The 26097-nt window shown below is 41.3% G+C and overlaps 5 protein-coding genes across 27 annotated transcripts in view; 3 read left to right on the forward strand and 2 right to left on the reverse strand.

Moving 5' to 3' along the window:
• Window positions 1–4026, reverse strand: part of mbnl1 (muscleblind-like splicing regulator 1) — a 54369-nt gene extending 50343 nt beyond the window's left edge. For 22 of the 23 annotated variants that reach the window (XM_084369667.1, XM_084369668.1, XM_084369663.1 and 19 more), the window contains exon 1: window positions 3935–4026. The gene's annotated coding sequence lies outside the window, so the exon portion shown is untranslated. The remainder of the gene's footprint in view (window positions 1–3934) is intronic. The other variant, XM_084369666.1, reaches the window with a different exon arrangement.
• LOC311266948 (uncharacterized protein) lies at window positions 3944–4500 on the forward strand (the record flags this gene model as incomplete). Its single annotated transcript, XM_084369672.1, has 2 exons — window positions 3944–4166; window positions 4329–4500. The coding sequence occupies 2 exons, from the start codon at window positions 3944–3946 to the stop codon at window positions 4418–4420; spliced, it is 315 nt and encodes a 104-aa protein (XP_084225798.1). The 3' UTR covers window positions 4421–4500.
• Window positions 4501–4740: 240 nt separating this feature from the next.
• Window positions 4741–14193, forward strand: LOC311266944 (cullin-3-like). Its single transcript, XM_084369641.1, has 16 exons — window positions 4741–4997; window positions 7962–8159; window positions 8544–8657; window positions 10183–10343; window positions 10453–10567; window positions 10659–10887; window positions 11049–11194; window positions 11305–11481; window positions 11593–11763; window positions 11876–11983; window positions 12221–12345; window positions 12451–12547; window positions 12639–12773; window positions 12914–13100; window positions 13246–13391; window positions 13560–14193. The coding sequence occupies exons 1-16, from the start codon at window positions 4938–4940 to the stop codon at window positions 13689–13691; spliced, it is 2301 nt and encodes a 766-aa protein (XP_084225767.1). The 5' UTR covers window positions 4741–4937; the 3' UTR covers window positions 13692–14193.
• A 962-nt stretch (window positions 14194–15155) lies between these two features.
• Window positions 15156–21830, reverse strand: dhrs12lb (dehydrogenase/reductase (SDR family) member 12-like b). The gene is made up of 10 exons (XM_084368667.1): window positions 21524–21830; window positions 19877–20010; window positions 19726–19808; window positions 19554–19649; window positions 19391–19472; window positions 19245–19306; window positions 18996–19100; window positions 16331–16421; window positions 15518–15655; window positions 15156–15377 (listed from the first exon to the last, which is right to left on the reverse strand). The coding sequence occupies exons 1-10, from the start codon at window positions 21577–21579 to the stop codon at window positions 15217–15219; spliced, it is 1008 nt and encodes a 335-aa protein (XP_084224793.1). The 5' UTR covers window positions 21580–21830; the 3' UTR covers window positions 15156–15216.
• Window positions 19615–26097, forward strand: LOC311266044 (AP-1 complex subunit sigma-2-like; the record flags this gene model as incomplete). Its single annotated transcript, XM_084368229.1, has 4 exons — window positions 19615–19693; window positions 24556–24734; window positions 24904–25012; window positions 26044–26097. Coding segments are annotated over exons 2-4 (342 nt in total), but the record flags the coding sequence as incomplete, so codon positions are not given.

Below are 26097 nucleotides of genomic sequence, written 5' to 3' on the forward strand. Positions count from 1 at the left end.
CACCAATTTCAAAATTATTTGTGTCTTTCTGCTGCACAGCCAGCCAGCCAGCCTTAAGCAAGGGGCATCCTTCCAGTGGTAAAATACTTCTTTAACTCTCTGACAACAGCTGCACTCTTTTCCACTGCATACCTGTCATTTTTCAGATTTTAGGCCATGAGAAGGGCCAGATTTAGTGCACAGTACTGACCTTTAAATCAAGATTTTTTTGACTGTATCATTAGGATCTTAATATTATTATAAGGTTATATCATTCACAGGATCTTCTAACTATATTTACAGTAAAAATAAGTAATTGATTGATCCATCTGTCAGAATAGATAAATCTCTTCAGTCCGTTTATGCAAATCTGAAGGACAAAAGTATTCCTGTCGAAGTGAGGAGACTGCGTGATGCTACAGGCACAACAGTGTGACCCCTCTCTCAGCTCCCAGGACGTTTTCTTCAAGCCTCCCTATTGGGATTCTGGTAGCCTACATTCCCTGCTTCAAGGTCGGCAGCAGTGGCAAATTAAATTACTTGTCCTGTTTTGTGGTGTTGGCGCCGGGTCAACAGCGACTTGGCTAAAATGATGAGTGCGGGATTCTGAAGGGAGCTGCGTTTGTCCTGAGCCTCTGGTGTCATGTTTGCAAAGCAAGTAGCAGCGATGAAAAGAGCTGAAATCAAAAGCAGTGTATTAAATTCTGCCTCTGTAATCACTTGCAAAAAAAAATCAATTACCTCTGCTTTCGAATGCACCACTTTATACTGTTGTCCTTTGGGTCTACCCTGCTGCTGGAGGATGTCATGTGTTTGCACATGGAGTGAAGCTTCAGTACATTAGGCCTAATTTTGTTAGACTCACACCAAAGCACACGCCACCTGCTGGGGATCCTGGGTATGATATGTTGTAAACAAAAGTAAATGTTTAATATATTTCTTTATTAATGCGTTTGTTATTGCTGTTGAAATGGAAGACATACTGCCTCCCAGTCATTCAATTTAACATCACTTCACAGGGACATCTTTGACCCAGCGGAGACCCCATTTCCACAGTCACAATACATTTCTGTCACGCAGCCTGTCAGAGTCTCATGGTAGCTGTCTGTACCGCAGCGTGTGGAGTTTATCTATCCGTCGCTGAGCGGGTTGTTATCAGCAGACAAACAGCTGACATACCACACTGTGAAATGGGTGGAACTTAGAGTATGTAATGCCAAGTCAAAACACCACACAAGCAAGCAGGCGACTTGATATTATGCTACACTTAAGCTCGTATGTGTCACAGCTGTCTTTTTGCAATGTCATCAAACAAAATGAGGACTCCACACATCACCAAATATAAGATATAGATGTTTTTTATCCTGCCTCTATAGGATCAGCTAATGTGTACTTTCTACATGAAATGAAATGTGCTCAATTAGATGCACTACAACTGACACGCTGAATTTACAAAGTGATAGGTCAACATAGAGGTCACCCTCCACACGTATGAACACAGCACTTCCGGTGTCAAAACCACCAAAAAAAGGAAACGCACAACATTTTCTCATACTAATACTTTGGTTCATTTTGACACTATAAAACTTTTATCACTGTCTCCCGGCTGTCTAATCAACCTCAAGGTTTTTCTAGTCTGGCTGCTGTGCACAATGTTCTAACTCATCAGACACTAAGTACTTCACACATCCATGTACTGGTACATATACATACAATAAAAATCCTTCATAATTTGCAACAGCGTACATGTTGTCTGCGTGCAGGAATGTTCCCTGTGGTCTGCTTTATAGTGACAAACTAAAAGAGGCATGAAGATTTGCATGTCTGTACACAAAACTGCAATATGCATGCAAAACATGTTTTGCTATTTTAATATGACTTTTTATTACGTTATATCCGCATTTAATTGTTTTAATGTTTGCATGTTTAAGAAAAATTCAAGCAATCCTCAAATAACATTTTATGAGGTTTAAGCCATTAAGATGACTTAATATATTTAGTGTCATTGTAAAGTGTATGGAAACCTGTTTGTAGACTTTTATGTTCTCATACGATACAATCTAGTCCCTGTCTTCATAGACAGCTGTCACAGACTGCAGTAACTGTGGCCAAAACTCATAAAAACTAAGGCAGTGTGCAGTAACTAAAGTAAAAAGCGGTCTGCTTGGGTTTTTGGTTGGATTTTGTTGTAACTCCAATTTTTACATCCTTTTTAGAGAGAGCAATAACTTAGAAACTTAGTCACGAGACTAAACAGACATTTAAAAGTTCAATTTCAGTCATATCTCAATATAGACCAAAATTGTAGTTACTGTGCTCTGGTTTTGTAGGGCAGTATTGTTCTGCATTATGCAAAGGCTAACCACGGCTCTGCAGCATCATTAAAGTCAGGAAGAATAGAAAAAATCTCACCCTATTCTACAGGCGGAGACATTAGCAACTCACTGCTCTGCAGAGAGACATATTAGCTTCACACTCTTAACACAGTGGAGCCCTTTGGCCTGAACTGAGAAATGAATTTGTCATGATTGCTCTGGTGCTTGTACTTTCTGTACTATCTTTTTCACTTAATCAATGTTCTTTAGTCTCTGATGTGGTATTAATGCATACGATGTGGTACTTGAACATTGACTATTGCTACTCCCATCTTTGGATCCACTATCCAATACATCAGAAATCATGTTCAACCGATTATCCAATGACAATTGTTCACAAGTTCGGGGCTGACTGTACTGTATGTGTCTTTGTTCATTCTGACTCAGATGAAGACATGGACGTCTGTTTGCACAATTAAAGACTGCAAACAAATGATCTTGCTCCAGAAAGACTGCTGTCCTCCGACTAAGAAGCAGCTGATTCAGCTGCATATACTGCTTGAAGATGCACAGAGAACCCTGTTCCACTGAGCCTCATAAATGAATTCAGAAAGATGAATCTACAGTTAGTGTGTGATGCTATCCATCTGCCCAGAAGATCTAGCAAGAGTCCTTGCAACAATATGCTCTTTCACATTTGTCTGTATATATAGCATTATATTTCCAACAGTACTAACTTCATCTGCAATTCCCCTCAGTGCATCAACTATCATTGCTATTACGTTATTTATGTTTTTGATGTCTGCTAGTCTGCACCAGTATCCATGCCACTCATTCCTACTGATATGACAATTTCAACCAGAAGAGGTCAGTAAAAAGAAAAAGGTTTTTCTGCTTGGAGATAGGTGACTATTTAAACATGATGCTCGGACACTAGAGAGCAGCAGAGCAGCACCGACCGTCACTCACTGACTCATAGCATCTTCACAAGATACTATATATATGTATAAATGATGTATAAGTGTTCTTACAGTAGAGATAAAATAAATATTTATGAGTATGTGTTTGTGTGTTCAGATTTAATATGTGTGTGTGAATGCAGCAAAGCTGTCTGCAATAGCCTTTATAATGCGGCTATCTGTGTGAAATTGAGAGGTCTGTTTTGACTCAGCTCACGTAGTAAACAAATATGGGGAAGAAAGAAGAAGCAGAAGGGTTAGATATTACGTTTTGTTTTGTTTTTTAAAAAAAAGGTGTTAAACCAAATATCTTCTTTATGCAATTTAGCCAAATTGAGAAGTAGTGTGAGTTTAAAGGAGAAGTAGTTCACCCTATCACCATGACACAGGCTGTCAGACCAAATGCTACGCCTCTCCCAAGTACCTATTGTGGCTTTATGTTGACAGACTAGATGAATATTTAACAGGAGGAGGGAAAGTGGTAGGCATCAGATCACTAAGAAGAAAATAACACTCTTCCCATCATGTGACCAGACTATCAATGCTCTGATGAAAGACTAGATTGCTTCTCTTGATTGGCTGCTTTATGTCCTCCTTGGCCCAACTAGTTGAGCTTTGAAATCAGCCTTGAATGGACAAAAAAAGGGGGACCTACTGTCTGCATACAGACTGCGTGTTTACCGGGGTCAGATGGGGTCGTGTGATGGGTTAGATGCCTTGGAGGGGGATGCAGGCAGGGTGGAGATGTGCGTGGTCAGCACCATGGACAGCGAACAGAGGATCATCCAGGTGATCAGCGCGATGCGTCTGGAAATCAGAAAGCTGGAGCTGGAGAACATGGGCCTGAGGAGGAGAGCTGGAGCTCGGCTCCGGAAGAATGCAACAGTTCCCATCATGACAGCACAATGCAGAGGTAGACAAATAATACCAAAAGACTTAATTAGTCGGTAAAATGTGTGCATGCGATAGGTAGTTTTGAGTTTATTTATGGCTTTACTGTGTAGTTAATACCTCTATTTCACTTGTTTTCACTCACCTATTTGATGTTGTGTTTATTTTTCTTCCTCTCATCCAGAGAGCGTCGTCATGACGGTGAGGAGATACTCCATCTTCCAGCCGTTGGTCAATGCTAAAAGTGAGCGGTGGACTGGACGACAGCAAAGATGAAAACACAAAATGGATAAAATAAAAAGCATTCCGTCAAATTGTATCTGACACTGTCAACAAATAAAGTCTTTTTATCTGCCCTCGGTGCGCTCTCGTTCATTCTTTATGAGTTAAACCAGCTCTTTTGTCGCTAAAAGCTCTCGTATACTTACAGCTTTTCGTCGAAATATTAGCTAAAAAAATCAAAAGGGATGCTAATGTGACCGCTGTGATATGAGTGAGCGGTCATCAACCTGTGGAATGCACCTGTCAGTCGAGTGACTTAACTCTCGCGAGATTTCGGCGTTGCGCAGTGTAGTACAGGCGTCCGCCATCACTGCATACAAGCTAACATTAGCCAAAAAGCACTGAGAAGAGAGCCAGTGACAACAACATAACAGACATACAGACCGACCTAATTCCCAAAGGGGAGGTCACTGAGTTTCCCTGCCGCTTTCCTGGCGTAGAAAGCAAACTAGCAGCTGCCTTTCATGTAGTCTTTAGGTCAACTTAGAAACGAAAGTCGTTCTAACTAATCATGTCCAACCTCAAAGTCGGCACCAAGAAGGACACCAAGATGAGGATACGAGCCTTTCCTGTAAGTCTTTGCCGGCTCTGTGAGCGCTGAGACGCTAACTATGAGACTCGAGTACCGGGGATGACAGGTTTTTATGCTAGCAACTGCTTGCTAGCTAGCTGGTCAAACGAGAAAAACATGTACATTGTGATATGAAAACGGGTACTAGCTGGACAAATAACCCGGAGCGCATTAGCTATGTTCAGAGTTAATTTAATTTAACCTTAGCTATCTTCTTGAATTGAATATGCTGCCGTCCGCTGACACGAGCTAAGTTGATGCTAGCATATGTAAGGAAACTTCCTCAGTGACATACTAGCAAATAGCTAGCTAGGTAGCAGGCCTGGTAATGTTAGCAGACTTGACGCCAGCTAAGTTGCAGTCAGTCAGCAAGTATCATTACGCTATGGTGACGGCAAGCTATCTTGGCTGTTGTACATGACAATTAACACATTATCATTTAGTGTTAGCCCGAGAGCTAACGCAACTTCATGCTAACGTGAGACTCCAGTAAACAAGCCTTGGGTAACTTGAGTGGGGTTACTTAATGTTGTTGACAACCCGGCTACCTGCTACCGGTATTACTGTCACACAATGATTTCAATGACATCCTGTGATCACAGGACTCATATACTTGGTTAATAGTGGTTGTGAGCACAGTTGTCATTTTTTGTGGGATATGCTATCTACGTTAGTTAGCCTCTGCAGCATCCTTCCATTTCTTGTGGGGATTGTTAGTGTGAAACACAGACAAATGCTATTTCTTCTGGATATTCAGGTTTATGAGTGGGTGTCTGCCTGCCAGAATGAGTCAGTGAGCAGATGAGTGAGTGAACACAGTTAACCCTTGCTCAAATGTTAGTCTTTCATGTAAATGCAAGACCAGCCAGTTAGTCCACAGTCTAACCTACCGGTGGTATTAGTGAATGTAGTAAGATACATAAATTAAGAGGTTAATAGGAATTGATCATATTACAGCCCTTGTATTGTGTGGCTATTGAGTCATGCTCGTCCTGTGGTCTGAAAACTCAGGTTAGCAGTCGTGCTAGAGTTACCTTTCTCTACAATCATCTATCCAACATTTCCTCTCCTGATACTGGTTTTGTTGATCGCTCTGTTTTTCACAAATTAAAAATCTGTATATACCTCCTGCACAGGACTAATCAGCATCATTATTATATAAAGTAAGATGAGGCCAAAAACTGAGTTGGCATCCCAGTGCGAGCCAATGAATGTAACTGTTGGATAAAACACTGAATTGTGTAATGCCATTGACAAATAAACAGTATTTAATGTGGATTAGTCACACCAGGCTGACACCTGATCAGCTTCATAAAGTTGGTATTGCCACTGATATGTGCATCCGTACTTCTTATTAGATTTCTGTGAGTTGCAGAAAACACAGGTTCTGATCAAGCTCCTGTTCCTCATTAGTTATACAGTCAGATTATCAGAAAGTGACCTCTAGTAGTAGCTTTGCAGTTGGCAAGAAAATGGCAATAATCAAGATAAGAATTTGAATGTCTTGCTTACCTTTTGCTCTTCAAATTAAAATTGAATATAGTGGAAGATTAACTGCGGTTACAAGTATTTTATTTTCAGTTGAACACATCAAAGGTTTGTAGAGAGATTAGACACACTTCTGGGCTTCTTCTCTACCTTCTCTGAGCTTTGGAGGTACAGTTTGAGAGAAATGTTAACACCCAAGCTCTTAATCTCTTGATTTACTGACTTTAATTACATTTTTAATCCTTTATCAGGGACACACACAGAGAAAAAGACAGTCATCTGTTGCCTGGGTGTTTAGTTACTTGTTTGCTGGAGTCTGGCAGTAGTTGCTTGTCTTTGGAATTGTAGATCTTTTCTTGCAGCGTGCTCAAGTCGATGGTAGTCTTCCACAAAATTTATAATGCACATTGTTTCGTTTTCGCTTGAATATTAATTGCCAAATTATCGCAGCACTGCCAGAAATGCTGTGATGCTTCTTGGCTGATGCTTGATGCTGACGGTACACTCGTTTCTCACTCTCCTTCTATTATTTTATTGTCTGCAGAAACCAAACCAAAGGCATGTTGTGATTGATTTGGATCACAACCTAAACTACGCCATGTGTATATCTCACTTTCTTCTTGCTACTACTTTGGCTCCATTTCTGCCACATGATTGACAGAGATTATATCAATGATAGATCTCCCTGGTGCTGTTGATGTACGACAACAGAGTTATAAAATGGTGATTTGATCATGGCTCATTGTTCAGCAAAACAGCTCCTGTGCTGCAGCTGCTGCTGCATTTCAATGCCTGATCAAATTGCTTTTATATGATTGCAAAGTTATCTGACTGCAGACAGAATCATCCAGGGTCACTAGGCATCGCCTGCATTGTATCAAAAAGAGAATTGTAAGACACAGAAATGTAGCTTGTTTACATTGCTTCTACACATAGTGCCAAAGCTCGGCTGTAAAAGTCATCAAGATAGATAGATGGATAGATCAGTCAAACATCTGCGCTCTCAAAAAGCTGTCTTCGGCGTACTTGCTTAGTTTGGATTGATTGGAACTAGGGCTGAGCAAGATATCAATATGATATTGATATTGTGACACAAGACTATATATCATCTTAGATTTTTGCCATCACTATATACCACTCTGGCAAAAGTGTTGTCTTTTCCTGTTTTCTAAGGCTGCATTACAGTGTACATATTTTTAAGAACTTACCAGACTGTTCTACTTCTAATACATCTTTACCCACTTAGTGATTATATCCACATTACTGATGGTTGTCCATCAAAAATGTCATTGTGTTATTATTTTGTGAAAGCACCAGCAGAGACTTCAGAAATACTTCAGAAATGTAGTATACTTGAGAATATGGATTACACAACAAATTTGATTAAAGTCAGAGTCAAGGTTGACAATTATCCTTGTCTGTCCAAGTATGGACATAATTCAAGTACACACACTTTCATCTTTCTGTCCTGCCTAGATGACAATGGATGAGAAGTATGTGAACAACATCTGGGACCTTCTAAAGAATGCCATCCAGGAGATCCAGAGGAAGAACAACAGCGGTTTAAGCTTTGAGGAGCTGTACAGGAACGCCTACACCATGGTGCTCCACAAGCATGGGGAGAAGCTCTACACAGGCCTGAGGGAGGTCGTCACCGAACATCTCATCAACAAAGTAAAGAAACATCTCCTCTGTTATGCAGATCTTGGCATTAGTGGTATTAAAAAACGTTTTTTTTTTAATAATATATTTTGTGAAATTATAAAAAAAAGCATTTGTTCAACCAAAAAAACATTCTTTTTTCATCCTATTAAAGGTCATTGTAACTGATAGTAATAATAATTAATAATTGTGTAATACCATAATATTTTTCTAGATGGTTATTGTACCATGAAAATGTCATACCATTTGATTAAATTGTTAACAAAATAAACCAAATTCCCCACTTCTCCTCACTGCTCTTAATCTTCACGTCCTTCCTCATGACCTGATGTTTATCAGTCACACCCGAGATAACTTTATGTGACCTTTATTTTCTATTTCTATTTGTATTTTCAGGTACGGGAAGATGTCCTAAACTCCTTAAATAATAACTTTCTGCAAACACTGAACCAAGCCTGGAATGATCATCAAACTGCCATGGTTATGATCAGAGACATCCTCATGTACATGGTAGGTGCATATTATTTTGTATTAATTATTAATTAAATCATTCTGGGGTTGGTTGCTGGCTGTGTATTTGTTCCTGTTTCTCCTGTGGGTTCTGGTGCCTCTGCAAGTGGATTATGGTGCTTGTTTCCTGTCATGAATAATTTTGTGCTTTTGAAGAAATGGCCTTTTGTTTCCAACTCTGGCCAACCTTCCCCTACATCCTATTCTGGAATTTGATTGTAAGGTGATGTTTTATTTGTGGGCCAAACAATGAGCCACTGTTGCTCTATTTAGTTGTGTTGTTGGGAAACTGGCAGGACTAGTTGATTTGCTTTAGCCAGGAGCAAGTCCAAACTGTTTGTGTGGTTGTGTGTGAGGGAGCCCATTAGATAGACACAAGTGTGCGCTAAACAATGGCGCAGTCAGTACAGAGACTACACAGCTCTCCTGGGGTGCTTTTGTTCTCCACTCTCTTTTTTCCTGTCCTGGCCTTACCCCGGACGGTTGGCTTTCTGTTCTTTAACTACGGCAGACTCACCACTTCTGTGCAATGAGAGCTGCCTTCTTTTCGATTTTACTTGCCTGCTGACCTCTAGAGGAGAGAAATACAGATGCAGCAAGTGTGACTTTGCTTTTCTAACACTTATTTGAAGTTACTGCCTCTCTTTAGGCCCAGGAGACATTATTTATTTCTCTAGGAGAGGTAGGGTGACTGTACATTTTCATGCACTTGTCATTCATGTTAATGTTGTCTGGAACAGGCATGTATTTGCTTCTCTTTTAAAAAAAAAAAAGTTTTAGCTCCTGTTTTAATGTATACCGTACATAGTAATCTAATAAATGCAAAGTTGTTTACTGTAATCTAGAAAAAAAGGAGAGGCACCAGAAACCTATAAAAACCCCATAAAACAGGCTGTTGGAAATTGGCAGGAAGCGTAAGCGCTCTTCTACACAAAATAAAAAAATAATACATCAATACAAGTCGCATTATGTTCCCAAGTCATGTTCTGGAAGTCTGTTGTCTTGTAAATACAACCTGCTGTAATCTGGCACTGGCTAATATTTGTCATTCTGGCCTAATTATGGTTGGTTGTAAAATTCGTGTTACTGAGTGGCATCATAAATATTTTATCATCTACATCCCTCTTAAATATTTATGTATTTTGGATGGGGCTTATGTCTGGGACTGATTCAGACACCTACCGCTCATATATTCTGATGCTCTTGTGAACTTATAAAAGCTTTGCAACCTGTCATTGTGTAGTGTATAATAAAAGGTTTGCTGGCATATCTAGTCGTTATAAAAAAGTACTTAAGAGCACATTGAATTACAGTGGATGTAGCTGGTATTTTTAACACTGGTCAGCACACAAAATAATTGCCCTACATGACATGTCCAAGGGAAGCAGAATGAAAGCTTTCATACAAACTGTATACTTTAGTTTTAAATGTGTTTTTAAAGTTTCTTAAATTTCTCAACTTTCATACATTTATATGAAAGTAATTCATTGATTCTGGCCTCACCCTCTTTTCTCTGGTCTCCCAGGATCGGGTCTATGTTCAACAAAACAACGTTGAGAATGTGTACAACCTCGGCCTCATCATATTCAGGGACCAGGTGGTGCGCTACGGCTGCATTCGAGACCACTTACGACAGACATTACTGGACATGATTGCTCGGGAGAGGAAAGGAGAGGTTGTTGACAGGTATGTAGGAGTACTACTTCACTGCTTCATTTAAAGGATTACTGTAACTGTGGGCCTGCTCCAGGATGCCCCATATTTTGGTTGAATAAGAAATGTTTTCCTTTTTAAGGGGGGCAATCAGAAACGCCTGCCAGATGCTGATGATTCTCGGCCTGGACGGCAGGTCTGTGTACGAGGAGGACTTCGAGGGCCCTTTCTTAGATATGTCTGCAGAATTCTTCCAGGTAAGTCTGTGGTAGGTTGACGGTGTCTCTATTTTTTGTCACCACTCGAAAATCTCTTTCACAAGACAACACACAATATTCACTCTTTCAGATGGAGAGCCAAAAGTTCCTAGCAGAAAACAGTGCCAGTGTCTACATTAAGAAGGTAGAGGCCAGAATCAATGAAGAGATCGAACGAGTCATGCACTGCCTGGACAAGACTACGGAGGAGCCCATTGTCAAAGTGGTGGAAAGAGAGCTAATTTCTAAACATATGAAGACCATTGTGGAGATGGAGAACTCTGGTCTTGTCCATATGCTCAAGAACGGCAAGACAGAAGGTAAAAGCTCTGCTTCCCATGTTTCCCTTTCAATTAAGTATGGTTATAATTTTGAAATAAAATTATAGAACTAGAAGCGAAAGATTGGTTACTTTTTTCCAGCCTGTCCTCAACCGTTTTGTTTGTTTCTCATTCCTTTTCCCACCATCCCTCCTACTCAGACCTGGCGTGCATGTACAAGCTCTTCAGTCGTGTGCCAAATGGCCTGAAAACGATGTGCGAGTGCATGAGCTCTTACTTGAGGGAGCAAGGCAAAGCTCTGGTGTCAGAGGAGGGAGAGGGAAAGAACCCTGTCGACTATATCCAGGTATGCTTTTTTTCCTCAACACTTAGACACTTGGAGAGCTTTAATTGTGAATAAGAGACAAATGTGTCATCATAGATCATATCACCTATTCGTAATTTCCTCCTCAACAGGGCCTGCTAGACCTGAAGACAAGATTTGATCGTTTCCTCCTCGAGTCCTTCAACAACGACAGACTCTTCAAACAAACCATAGCAGGAGACTTTGAGTATTTCCTTAACCTCAACTCACGCTCACCAGAATACCTATCACTCTTTATTGATGACAAGCTCAAAAAGGGTGTCAAAGGGGTAAGGTGTTTCAGTGCATTACTAGTATTTCAACGTATTATTCTACTCTGCAAGTACTTTTTTGTGTGTGTCTTGTACATTGCATCAGTCTTTTTTTCCCTGTCTCTTCAGTTGACAGAACAGGAAGTGGAGTCGATCCTTGACAAGGCCATGGTGTTGTTCAGGTTCATGCAGGAGAAGGATGTGTTTGAAAGGTACTACAAGCAGCATCTGGGCCGCAGACTTCTCAGCAACAAGAGCGTCTCAGATGATTCAGAGAAGAACATGATCTCAAAGCTCAAGGTAAAAGAGTGAGAGAGGTTTGGATACAGATGTGCATGTGTATCCCGCGTAGCTGTTCCTCGTCATCTCCGTCAGCAGTTTCAACTGTTGTGTCTTTCTTTCTCCCCTGCAGACGGAATGTGGCTGTCAGTTTACCTCAAAACTGGAAGGGATGTTCAGAGACATGAGCATCTCCAACACTACAATGGATGAGTTCAGACAGCACATACAAACCACGTCGGTAAGGCAGTCAGACGCCCTGTCAGAGTCAGTATTTATTATAAACAAGGCAAATGTTGGACATGACGCTAGATTAAGGCACAACTCATGATCCATGTTTTAATGGAGAAAGCTATAGAGGCGAGAGTCCCTCCACTTTCAGTATCCCCCCCCAGTGAACTTGTATCGGTTGTCTGTATCTGTTGTGATTCTGTCAAAATGTTAAACTCTAAAATAATACTTCATGCATCTCTTTAAGGCATCTCTAAGTGGTGTGGACCTCACAGTAAGAGTCCTCACTACTGGCTACTGGCCTACACAGTCAGCAACACCTAAATGCACCATCCCCCCTGCTCCCAGACACGCCTTTGAAGTCTTTAGAAGGTAACGCTCTTAAATTCACTCATTTTTTACTACACATACTTTATGGATGCTCAATGTCGTTCTGTGTGGCTTCTAAAAGAACCTGTCCTTGGCTTTTATTGTCAGGTTTTACCTCGCTAAGCACAGTGGTAGACAGCTCACACTGCAGCACCACATGGGCGGGGCCGACCTAAACGCAACTTTCTATGGAACTATTAAGAAGGTAAACGCAAAATGACATTTTAAAACAAAGGTTCCCTTGTTTTGTTATTATTATTTGTTATATTCACCTTCCCTTCTCCTTGATCTGTCAGGAGGATGGTTCAGAAGTGGGCGTGGGAGGTGCGCAGGTGACAGGCTCTAACACCCGTAAGCACATACTGCAGGTCTCCACCTTTCAGATGACCATCCTCATGCTCTTCAATAACAGAGAAAAGTGCACTTTTGAGGTGGGGACACACTGAAGCTCCTTTATCTGGATATCTTAATCTCTTTTTATACAGATTATTTTTGCTTCACTGTATGACTTGCATGTATCCGTGAGGCTCCTCCATTTATACAACCTTATCCCTTTTGTCCCCACCAATAGGAGATCCAGCAGGAGACCGATATTCCTGAAAGGGAGTTAGTGCGAGCGTTGCAGTCTTTGGCCTGCGGGAAGCCGACACAGAGAGTCCTCACCAAGGAGCCAAAGTCCAAGGAGATTGAGAGCGGCCATGTGTTTACCGTCAATGATCAGTTTACTTCCAAACTGCACAGAGTCAAAATACAGACAGGTGGGCAAAGTTTGTGTACAGGACAGAGAATTAAAGTCTCACCTCACTTGTGGGCCATTGATGTCTCTAACACAATGTATTTTGGTTTGGTTTCATTTCATTGGACTCTCTGACATCATCTCGTCCCTGTGTTCTGCTTTACTAGTTGCTGCTAAACAAGGCGAATCAGACCCTGAGAGGAAAGAGACGCGGCAGAAAGTGGATGATGACAGGAAGCATGAGATTGAGGCAGCCATTGTTCGAATCATGAAGTCAAGGAAGAAGATGCAGCACAATGTCCTGGTAGCAGAGGTAAGGAACCCACATGATTAGTTAACAGTTCTAGGGTTTTTTGTCTTCCCCTCTTCTTGATCCCAAAACATCAATATATTTTATTGTAACTCCTTGTTCTGTACAGAAATATAATTTAAAATGCTGTCTTAAATGTTGAAAATGTTTTGTGTGACTTTGTGTTTTCAGGTGACTCAGCAGCTCCGGGCACGTTTCCTTCCCAGCCCTGTGGTAATCAAAAAGCGTATAGAAGGACTAATAGAAAGAGAATACTTGGCGAGGACGCCAGAAGATCGTAAAGTGTACACCTACGTTGCGTAGAGGATGGACCGTGGACGAGAGGAGGAAGAGACTGGACAGGGAGGATGGGATTTGTTTGTTTTCTTTGGACTGTTGTTACGCATGGACTGGAAGTTTCTTTTAAAGACAAATGCTGGGAACCTGATTCATCGTCCCTCGCAAAAACACAGTAAACACACGTAAAATGGGGAATGAAATGTTGGCGCAGAAAAAAAAAAATCCATCAAGAGTTGTAGATGATTTTAAAATCGGGCCCAGTCTTCCTATTCCCTGTGAGTTTTAACATGGATGGATCCAGCTTCAAGCTTTTCACTGTTTTACCCTTGTAGAGATCAAACTTGCAAAGAATCCCTTGGGAAAAATGTGAATGCACCACATTATTTTTTTTTGTTTCAATACTGTATAAAAAATAATAAAATTATTAAAAACAGCAAATGTGGATTGTTACAAAACAAATAAAAGTAATGAGTATTGATGCTCTGTAGTTTTTCACAGAAATGCTTTGCTCATCTTCTACGTTTGACTCTGACTTCACTGTGGTTTTTTTTAAATGTCCGTCAGTCTGGAAACATCTTTTCTATCCAGGTGCTGAGTCCAAAAGCTTTACTGTGAATTGTGTCTCCCAGTGGACCGGAAGTTTAATATCTTGAGGCCAGATAGGCTCTTTGGTATCTGAACGGGAGCTGATGATTTCTCACATTATACCCATTAGACTGGACTTTTAATTTTCCATTATTATCACCACAGCTTCAGAGGTGTCAGCAGAAAGTGGAGCAGTAACTGCACATCTAAAATGTCAGCTCAGCAGACTACTGTGCAAACACTGATGCACTTAACCATGTGTGAGAAAACCCAGTAAAACCCAGCTTTATCATCTAGACAACAGGCACATTTTACACGCATCCAGTAACTGCTAATGAGTATTCAATCCAAATCAATAAGTTGCCTTTAAATAAGCAGTTCATGACATTTTCATTGCACAGTCCAGTTGACAGGTGTTGACATCACAGATAAATCAAGTGAGGCTGAGATATGCCCTGTCCTGAAAATCAGCGTTTGTAAAAAGTACACGTAAGTCGTACTTGAGTAAAAGTAAAGATTCAAAAAGTAAAAAATAAAAGTTAAGGAATCTTGGTCAAATAGTACTTGAGTAAAAGTCTTACGACATCTGTTATAACATGTACGTACATGTCAACTGATTATCAGGGCTGATATTCAGCATTTTTCTGACTATCAATCTTTTTTTCCATTGCTGATGAATACATTTAAACTTCAAAGTATTATATTTCCCTCCGAAATGTAGTCCAGTGGATGAATAAAGTAGCAGAAAATGGAAAGACTCAGGTGGAGTACAAGTACCTCAAAACTGTACTTATGTACAGACCTTGAGTAAAGTTACATTCTATCACTGCTGAAAATACAACATACTTTAAAATTAATGAGCAGAATAAGAAGGCTAAACATAACAAATAAAAGAAACTGTCATATTCTTGTAATTGTTGCTTTAATGGGCGAATGACATACTGTCTAACATTTACATCACAATTCAGACAAACTGAGGTCTGGACGGTCCGTTGAGCTCTCCATCAGGCTGCGGCTGAATGACTCTGAACGCCAGAGTCTCCAGCTGAGTCATGAAACTCTGAATCTCCTCTGCAGAGCTGCAAGTCCAGGCCAGAGGCAGGTGGGCAGGAACAGGCCTGCGATCTGCAACACAAACAGTCTGTCAGAACAAGTGATGCCAGATGACGATGATGATGTCTGAATTCACCTGAGAGGATGGAAGGAAGTGAAAGAACAGCTCTGTATGTGCAGTGGGAGAACCTGTCAGACTTGATGCTGCTCACCTTGAAAGAACTGCCCGCTGCGAGTTCTGGCAGCGGCTCGAGATAAGGCCAGCCACACAACGGTGTTGGCTCCTTGCTCCACACCGCGCAGCCTCTCGCCCATCATGTGGTGGAACTGAGGCATTGATGTAGAAACAGCTGGAGACATGTAAAAAAAAAAACTCTGATGTGATCTGCAGGTTCAGTATAAAAATATACCTTTCAAATAGTTTTAGCTTGACAGCTCATTCTAGTGCATGATAAATGACATTTTCCTATTCATTTTACACACAAAAATGACAAATGTGGCAAGATCCTCTGTTTCATGGCTGTAAATTGCAGCTATTAGAGAAATATTATTTTTGGTGTTAAGGCAGATGTTTAAAATAGGGTTCATGGTCACACTTTCTGTTTGTTTTGGGCTCAAATTTGGATGACAACAACAACAACAACAACAACTACGTAGAATATTTAAGTAATCTAATATGGTTAACTCTTTGTGAAAAAGAAAAGTATATCAGAGGGACAGACTTAATAATGTAATTGTTGAAAAAGAGTAGCTGTTAACTCATCACTATTACTCCTGACTGTAGTTGATGTCAGGTTAATGTTGGTTTGGTTGCTGTTCATGGGATTATTTTCAAGAGTTTCTGACTTTAAACCTTTGCTATAGCACCACCATCTGGAGAGCAATCGCTGTATTTGACAGACAGGACTGGTGAGCAAGTGCAGTATGTGTGAGGTTGTCTGTTCATTAAAAAATAAGAAATAAACAAAGAAAAAAACAACACCAGTAGCTCCTCAAGTTTTCAGGCCCTTTGGGAGAGGCTGTACCTGGTGTATCCACCCAGCCTGGATGCATCACAGAGAAGTGAATGATTGGGTTGGCTTTGGCCCACTGCTCTGTTAGCACCACCTGCTGCCTCTGAGGAGAAACAACACACTGTTACCTCAAGAGCATGATTCAATACTGCTGCAAACTATTTTGTCTTTTTTCATTCGTACAACTACTTTAAATAGACAAATCAGCAAGGCTGCCACACAAAGGCAAGACAAAGACAAGAAAATATGACAAGGCATATCTTGCCCTTTGCTTCACCCGTACAACAGTTGGTAATGAAGAGAGACCACAGTGTGCTGGCAGGATGGAGCCAAACAAGTGAAGGTGCCACTGTCAGACTCAACTCCTCAAAAATACTCAACTGTCATACACAATACAAGCAAGCAAAAGATGTGTATGTGTGCAGAAAACATATGGGAACCGCTGGAGTAGGTTGACCTATATAGAAGTGAGAACCAGAGGGGCATAAATGGTATTTGACCAACTTTACAGGAGAGCCAAAGGAAAGAAAATGACCGTTCTTCGTCCCGACTTTGTTAAATAAACTCAGTCTGTAATCTAACCCTCTGGATGGGTTTAGAATTCAAATGTACCTCTTTGGCAGTAGAAAGAGCTCATTAACACTTTTAATTTTATATATAGAGGTCATTTCTATCCAATATGTCACTTATGTACCTATATATGCTCCCTCTAGGAAATATAATTCGGAAACACTCCATAAACTTTCATTGTTATGCAGATGATACACAGTTATACCTATCAATAAAGCCAAATGAAACTAATCAGCTTACTAAACTCCATGCATGTCTCAAGGACATCAAGACCTGGATGACCTGCAATTTTCTGCTGTTAAACTCAGATAAAACCGAAGTTATAGTACTTGGTCCTAAACACCTTAGAGATGCATTATCTAATGATATAGCGAGTTTGGATGGCACTAACTTGGCCTCCAGCACCACCGTCAGGAATCTGGGAGTTATCTTTGATCAAGATATGTCCTTCAACTCCCACATAAAACAAATTTCAAGGTCTGCATTTTTTCATCTACGTAACATTGCAAAAATCAGGCCCATCCTGTCTCAAAAAGACGCAGAAAAGCTAGTCCATGCATTTGTTACTTCCAGACTGGACTATTGTAATTCTCTATTATCAGGCTGCCCTAACAAGTCTCTAAAGAGTCTCCAGCTGGTCCAGAATGCTGCAGCACGTGTACTGACAGGAACTAAGAAAAGAGATCATATTACTCCTGTACTGGCCTCTCTGCACTGGCTCCCTGTAAAATCAAGAATAGAGTTTAAAATCCTTCTCCTCACTTACAAAGCTGTTAATGGTCAGGCACCATCATATCTCCAGGAGCTCATATTACCCTATCACCCAACTAGAGCATTACGCTCCCAGAACGCAGGATTACTTGTAGTTCCTAAAGTCTCCAAAAGTAGAATGGGAGCCAGAGCCTTCAGTTATCAAGCTCCTCTTCTGTGGAACCATCTTCCTGTTTTGGTCCGGGAGGCGGACACCCTCTCTACCTTTAAGAGTAGACTTAAGACCTTCCTCTTCGATAGAGCTTATAGTTAGGGCTGGTCCAGGACAGGCCCAGGCCTGTCCTGGACCAGCTCTTAGTTATGCTGCTATAGGCCTAGTCCGGGGGACAATGACACACTGAGCTTCTCTCTCCTCCCCTCTCCTCTCCTCTCCATCTGTATACATTATGCCTGTATACATGCCCCATCTCTGCATGTCACTGACTTGCTTCTTCCCCGGAGTCCTTGTGCTTTCTAGTCCTACAGGCTCCCTTGGATCCTGGCCGCGCCCGGGTCGTGGATCGTGGATGCGCCCACTGCTATGGCCCTGCCTGATCGTGGATGCGCCCACTGCTATGGCCCTGCCTGATCGTGGATGCGCCTACTGCTATGGCCCTGCCTGATCGTGGATGCACCTACTGCCATGACCCTGCCTGACACCCACCACTACTGTCGCTAATATTAGTCACATCTCTGTTACATACGTTCCACTACTATTATCGTACTGCATTGCTACATACCATCCTTGCCATTGATCATTACTACTGTTATCACTAGTAATCACATTTCCATGTGCATTTCATCATTATTGCTGTAATACATCTTTGTGTACTTTCACTCCTGTCAACCATCGCTTATAATTGAATACATTGTGATCTCGTTGATCTGCTCTGTACATGCGACATCTATTGCACGTCTGTCCGTCCTGGGAGAGGGATCCCTCCTCTGTGGCTCTCCCTGAGGTTTCTTCCGCATTTTTTCCCTGTTAAAAGGGCCTTTTTTGGGGCAAGTTTTTCCTCACTCGAATCGAGGGTCGAAGGACAGAGGGTGTCGTCTCTGTACAGATTGTAAAGCCCTCTGAGGCAAACTGTGATTTGTGAATTTGGGCTATACAAATAAAATTTGATTTGATTTGATTTGATTATGTCCCTCTTGGTTTCTCACCCCTTATTACCTGATTTATATTTTCTATTAATAATCTAATTCTAAAGCTATGAAATAAATGTAGTGGAGTACAAAGTATATAAGTAAGTACAATATTTGCCTCTGAATGTAGTGAAGTGGAAGTACGAAGCGCCTCGAAATTGCACTTAAGCACAACACTTGAGTAAATGTACTTTATAACCTGGATCAGTACCTTGTTCTGGGCGTAGACCATGACACCATCAAAGTAGCTCTTCTCTGACTGCAAGTCATCCACTGTGAGTTTCTGGACCAGCATGCCTCCTGAGGACACAGTGATCTAACAGTCAGGAGAAAAGAGGCACAGTGTGCTTAGACAACAGACACTACAGCCTGGACAAAAGTGGCTTTATGCTGTCCACATGATGCAGATGAGCACTGTGTGCGTGTGTGTGTGTATTTGTGCGTGTGTGTGTGATCATACCACCCTGGGATCCCGGCTCTTCTGCAGAAGTGGTATGAGAGTCTGGGTGAGGATGTAAACTCCTAAAGAGAAGGAGTCACACATTTGAATGTGTTATCTGAGCAGCAGCAGCGTGGCACAGTTTGACCAGCAGAGCGAGGTCTCACCCATCGTGTTGGTGGCAAAGTTCTTCTCCAGCCCCTCGGCGTTCAGCTCTCTCTTGTGCACCATACACCCGGCGTTGTTTATCTGTCGCGGAAATCTGATAAAGTCAGATCGAACAGCTGAGGTGTGATGAAGATTAAAGGATGATGAACGGGTGATACCCACCAACACATTCAAGGATGGATACTGCTTCTTGAAGGCCTCTGCAAACTCCCAGACTTTGCGTGTCTCTGACATGTCCACAATATGGATGTGAACCTCCTGGAAAAAACAGATGAGGATCAGTTTCTCTCACAAATCATGAGGTTTGTATCACTTCATTTTCCCCAACACTCACTGTATTCCCAGACTGATTGACGATGTCCTCCCTGGCCTCCTCTGCTTTATCCTTGTTCCTGCACACCATGTGCACAGTCCCACCTGGAAACGAAAGCATAAGGCTTTAATTTCTATCAATGTGAGGTGCATGACACCTCTCAGGTATTTACCTTTCTTGGCTATAGTCATGGCTGTGGCTCTGCCGATTCCACTGTTGGCTCCAGTGATCATAAAAGACCTTCCCACGACGGACACACTCAGGTCCTGGGGCTCAAAGTCTTTAGATGCCGCCTCATATCCGCTCCTAAAGGCAAGTGGAAAAAAAACACTAAATAGCGGAGCACGGATATCTCAGCAGAACATCAGTATCGGCTGATATTCGCCTTTTTGACTCCCTTCGGCAAATTAGATGACATTCACCAAGAGCAGAACATCTGTTGATCTTAGCATCTTAATCTTTCCTGAGCTGTAAAATGAAGTGTTACCTCTTTTTCACATGAAGGGTTATATTAAAGGGGCACTATGTAGTTTGGGAAAAGAAATTCAAACTCAGAAGAGCAATATCTACAGTAGTAATGAGGTAATAATACCATCTCAGAAATAGTTACTTGATGAATGTTTTCCATAACTGAATAAACAAGCTGTGGAAGGAAAATGAGGCCTCCAGGACAGAGTTTGAAGCTTGAAAGAAGGCTACTAAGAAGATTAATGTAAATGTAACCAAAGTGAAGAAACTGTGATGTTCTTTAAAAACAGTTTATTCAGTCGCAAAAATCAATTAATGAAGTTTTTTCTCATCCGATTCGATTTTCCTTCCCAAAACTTCATAGTGCACATTTAAAACTAAATCAGATTCAAACTGTGCTCTTTCAAAGATCGTGTAATGACGGGCTGGAAGACTTTAACAGCTCAGTTATTTTCTTATAATGGGTTCGGGTAAAAGATTTATTTGTGTGGGACAAAACTTCACAACAATAAAAAGTATATCAGCATCAGTTATCAACCAAGCTCTTATTTTCAACATCTGTATCAGTCCGATCAATTTCAAGTCCAGTCAACGGTTCAAATTTGGGAGCAGTAACTGTTTAGATATTTAAATTTAGCTTCATATTTATTCTGCTTATAATCTACCTGAGAGCTTCCTCTTCGTCAGTGTTTTAGTTCATTTTGTATAAAGAAAAACACGTTTAATGAAATCTCAAGTAAAACTAAAACACCAAAGTATGGTTCACAATTCAAGCATTAATTGTAGAAGTACATATATATATATAATTTAACAATCAGTGCACCCCCACTCTGTTCAATGTGTGTCCCGAAGTCATACTTGATTAAAAGTAAAGATATCATGTCAAATTATTACTTTGGTAAAAGGGAAAGTCACCTCTACGAAAAGTACTTGAGTAAAAGTCTGCCGTCCCAAAGAAATGACTTGATTTTTGCTTCTAAATACAAAAAAACAAGAGTGACAATCTGCAATATCTCCACATTTTAGCTCCAGTAGCGAGTCAGTGATGCAAAGTCATCCTCGAGACACATCAGCTGTCAATGGAACTATTGTCATTGTAAATAGAGGCCAGTTTGTGTGGTGATGTGTGCCATACAGTGATCAGACCTTTGATATCCCCCCTGTTTACCAGCCTTTAGGCTAAAATAAATGATATTAAATACATCTTACAGATCATAAATCCTACATTCGGACAGATAGAGCACATGAGACTACATATACAGTGATAGAAACTAAGAAAGCATCACCTGACAGCTGTTTCTTCACACCTGTAGCTAAGCTCCAAAGTAAGGACTCAGTGGTGATGACTGACCTTGTATATTGATGGATCCCATTCAAAAACCAGACAGCATTTCTGTACAGAGACATGTCATCTGGAGGAAGAAACAATCTGAAACAGGAGTGCAGCAGCTTCCCAGCAGCTTCCCAGTCCCTGTCCACCGCTGTGACGGACCAGGATCACATGAAGCAGACAGACAGGGAGGCAGGGAGGGAGGCAGGGAGGGAGGGGAGCACTTGCTGCTCTCTGCCGACGCTGCCTGGGATCTACACTTCAGCAGTCAAGTGACATTAGTTAAACTTTTATCAGCTCATTCATTAAAACGCCTCGTACTCGTCACGTGGTCGGTCTTCACAGGTCTGTGACGGGCTGCATCACCGCAACACAAACACGGAAGAGCCAATCCAGATGGTGGGGAGGTTTGGTGACGCGTCCAGCAGGCACCGCTCCCCCGGCGGCCCGGGGGGGGCGGAGTTAACCAACTTTTTACACTCGACCCGGGTTGACGACGGACAGATATGCGTTCAGCCGGACAGGTTGACCCTTTGTGAGGGTTAAACTTCTTATTTATTTTTATCTTTGGATGCATTCAGAGCTGTTGGAGCCGAGTCAAAAATGGTGAGTGTTTGTTTTGTGCGCATGCCTGTAAGATAGCGTCAGCCTGCTTGTTCACCTGTCGCACCTGTTGCCGCTGACAGGTAGCTAAAGCTAGAAGCTACACCTCCGCACCACTTCCTTGTACCTCGAGGCCTGTTTCTTCTAGCCAGGACAGACGAACAGGAGCTGTGTTTGGTTTTTATTGTGAGTTTTCAGTATTTTCTCATGTTTAAGCGACAGTCGGAAGTCAGGTGAGCGTTTCCTTTATCCCCCTCCATCAGAACAGGTTTCGTCACATTGCGTCGAGCCCTGCCCTGCTATCCATAATGATTTGCCTATGGGCTGATACCAGGGATACACACTGGAAAAACCAGTATAGGAAAAGCCTGTAAGCCTGTTGTTTTTCTATTATAATAGTATTATTATTATAATAATTCTCTACCTGTCCACAAAAACAGGTATGTCCTCATCTTCTTCAGACCAGCTGAACATATTCCTGAAATGGCACCAAAATTTGAGGAAATTATTATTTCCGCACTGTACAACAATGTCTCCATGTTTTAATGTGTTTTGTGTTAATTTGAATGTCCTGTTGGGTGAGATATTAAAGGTGCATTATGTAAGAAATACATTAAACTAAGACACTCAAACATTAAACTAAGCTAAAATGATCAGAATGTGAAGGGAAAAAAATAGTTTTGACATCGAGGTAAAGACGTCAACAGGTATCTAGGCTACTAAAGTTAGCATGCTAACCAGCGAGCTCGCAGTTCGGACCGCTAGCTGTACGGCTAACTAAGCTAACTCGCCAACGGCAGCTACAGTTAGCAGGAGTTACAGCTGTAAGTTACTCAGATGTAAATTAGCTCCAAGCTAATTCTGGTACAATGCATCAAATGGCAACATTTATATTCAGTATTGTACATCTCTACAAATAAAGATGAATTAAATGTAAAATATGATGCCCAAATTTATGTAAATTCAATAAATGGCCATTCTTACATATTGCAGATCATCCAACAATGGAAACTAAGTCATCATCACACCCTCGGGCTGAAGGAGAGTCGGGGGAAGTTTCGTAGCCCACAAAACATTTCTGGAGCGTCACAGTTAAACAGCGTTTCAGTGTTCTCCTACACAACTGAAATAGATGGGCACTTGTTTTAAAACATAAATTAATTTGAAAATCCATTATTTACACTCGTGACACATGGTCAAGCTTGCGTACCCACTTCAGATGGGGCGTGTGTTAACATTTTTAGCTTAGCTTAGCTTTTTTTTCCCTGTTTCCTTACATTTTAAAACAAGTCCCCAGCTACTGCAGTTGTTTGGCAGGATGCTGCAGCGTTGTTTTTGCTGCGAAGCTCCAGAAATGTTTTGTTGACTTTCAGCATTATTTATTTAATTGTGTAGTAACAAACACAGTGCTGACAATCCAGGAGAAAGACAGTGTGTGTATTTAGGATCAAAAGAAAACAAACAAGCACAATTATTAAAAAGAAAAAACGCAAACAAACTCCAAACATATTAAAACTCAAACATAAAGACCAAACTTGGACTAACACTCACCCACCCATCTGCTGTCATTTGTTCCGATGAGAGGTATTCTGCCTACATTTGGAGTTGCTATTTTGCGTCTAAATTTCCGGTTGAGCAATAATGTCTTCTTTGCGATGGTGAGGGTGATAAGGAAGTGGATGTTCATTTTTCGGTGAACTTATCCTTTAAATCTAAAGAAGCCACAAACCATGGCTGTATCTGAACAACAAATGATAAATATTTAGTGTACTTCACACTTCCTTGTAATTAACTCTGACTTATTAGCTCTTCTTGGGACATTCGAGTGGGTTTGAACAGTGATTTCTGTTCCACAACATGAGTTCAGAGATTACTTCTGCACCGGTGGGTCTGTGAAGGGGACTTTCCAGTTTTCTGTATATAGCCAAAATTTAAATATCAGCCAGAGATGAGACACAAAACATATCTTTAGACCGTTAATCCAGATAAGAACTTCACAAGCAGATTGTCCATTCATCCCTGTAGCTTGTTTTACATCAACAATGAGAGGAAGACTTAAAGGAAACAGTGTGTCGGTGCAGTTAATGTAATTAATTTCACATTTTGATTTGCAGCCAAATCTGTTTCCAATGCGAGGAAACATCTAGAACCTAACTCTCTTGAAGATCGGAAAGGGAACTGCAAAAAACCTCTTCCTCAGTTGTGTGTTGACCTTCGTTTCTGCCTGTCAATCGTTTTTTTCCCTCTTTAGTGATGTCTTCGAGTTACTCTTTAAGGAGCCGCGACAACAGCTAACGACTGGTTTGACCCTTAGAGGGTAGTTAATAATGTCCTCTGCATTGACTGTGTGTGTGTGTGTGTGTGTGTGTGTTCGTACAAGTCACCCCCTCAGTTCGTGCTTTGGATCACGATCGTCACACTGACCTTGTGGTGTGTCTCTGTGTTGTTAGATGCGCTTCCTGCTGCTCTTCAGTCGCCAGGGGAAGCTGCGTCTTCAGAAGTGGTTCACGCCCATGGCAGAGCGCGAGAAGAAGAAGATCATCAGGGACATGACCTCCATGGTGTTGGCACGGCAACCACGTTCCTGTAACTTCCTGCACTGGAAAGACCTGAAGATTATTTACAAGAGGTGGGAGCTGCCCCCACATGTTTACGTAACCAGTTAAGATTACTCTTTCTGCTTGTTAAGCAGCAGGAGCCCCCGTATCTTTCCTTCTCTGTGTTACAAATGCTCATTTATAACGCCTCTATTTATTTCCATCAGCTCAAAGTCATCACTGTGTTTATATTTTCCTCAGGTATGCAAGCTTGTATTTCTGCTTGGCCATAGAGGACCAGGAGAATGAGCTGTTAGCCCTGGAGGTTATTCATCGCTACGTGGAGCTGCTGGACAAATACTTTGGCAATGTACTTCATTGTGTTTCACCCTCTTTTATCCACTGTGCAGTAGGGATGCATGATAGTATCGGCATATCATGGGTATCAGCCAGAAAAGGAACAGTTTGTAAGATATGGCCAGAATTTTAGTTTAAAACATTCAAAAACTGAATTAACATTATCAACAGAGTATGAATAAACAACAGTGTTGATGTTATGTGAAAGGCATTTACAGTATGTACAGAGATGTCGACTGAAATTAGCGTACTACTACTTATACCGGCAAGACAGTCCAAAAGCCCCTGTAGTTTCAACCGGCAGATATATGCCAGCTGTTAGCACCTCCTGAATTCATGTCTCTCTCTTTTACCGAACTAAGACGGGCTTAATTGCCCCGTTAACTCATCGTAAAACACACTTCATTAAAACTTGACAAAAGTGAAATAAAACTCAACAAAGCAGTCCTGGTAGGTCTTTCCCCAATCACCTCTGGTTTGATCGAAATAAATCGAAAAAAATTCCAGCTGTTGCTTCTCTCCTCCTCCACACCTCTCCCGTCCCCGCCTGTCTCAGCCAGAGCCGGTGTAGACCCGTGGTGACTCCCCCTGTGATCCAGGATCCCGGTCCAGAAAACCTCTGGCTCTGTGGCTAACTGAGCCATGAGCTAATTAGGTAACGCTAGCTAGCCACAGCCAAGGATATCAAGCAAGGAGCAGCAGTTGCACCCTATGTTTTTGGAGCTACCTCTTAATACTACTGGCCATATTTTACAAATAATACCTTTTTTAAATGCCCCAGAAAATTATGATCAGTTGGGCTCTACTGTTTGCATCTGCCAGTGAGCCATCACTCTAAGAGTCGGCATACAAATATGTTAATTCCACAACAGGAGCACCTATCCTGTATCGGTATATAGGATATCGGCAAAAATCCAATATCGTGCATCCCTAATATGCAACTGTAGCTTCAAGTTTAACTGTTAAAATGTGATCATAGTTTTAATCAAGAGCATATTTGCTGTTTTTTATTGGAATAACTACAATAATCATACCTCCTCTCAGGTGTGTGAGCTGGACATAATCTTTAACTTTGAGAAGGCCTATTTTATCCTGGAC

This window comes from Pagrus pagrus, assembly GCF_965226575.1.
Source record: "Pagrus pagrus genome assembly, chromosome: 12".
Lineage (NCBI taxonomy): Eukaryota > Metazoa > Chordata > Actinopteri > Spariformes > Sparidae > Pagrus > Pagrus pagrus.

Bases quoted from the DNA above. Each gene is read 5' to 3' on its own strand.
- LOC311266944 (XM_084369641.1), top strand. From the start codon at position 4,938: ATGTCCAACCTCAAAGTCGGCACCAAGAAGGACACCAAGATGAGGATA. The intron at 10,344-10,452 runs GTATGTAGGAGT...TTCCTTTTTAAG, and splicing joins AAAGGAGAGGTTGTTGACAG to GGGGGCAATCAGAAACGCCT. The intron at 11,195-11,304 runs GTATGCTTTTTT...CCTCCTCAACAG, and splicing joins ACCCTGTCGACTATATCCAG to GGCCTGCTAGACCTGAAGAC.
- dhrs12lb (XM_084368667.1), bottom strand. From the start codon at position 21,579: ATGTCTCTGTACAGAAATGCTGTCTGGTTTTTGAATGGGATCCATCAA. The intron at 19,473-19,553 runs GTGGGTATCACC...TTTCCGCGACAG, and splicing joins ATCCATCCTTGAATGTGTTG to ATAAACAACGCCGGGTGTAT. The intron at 19,101-19,244 runs GTATGATCACAC...CCTGACTGTTAG, and splicing joins AGAGCCGGGATCCCAGGGTG to ATCACTGTGTCCTCAGGAGG.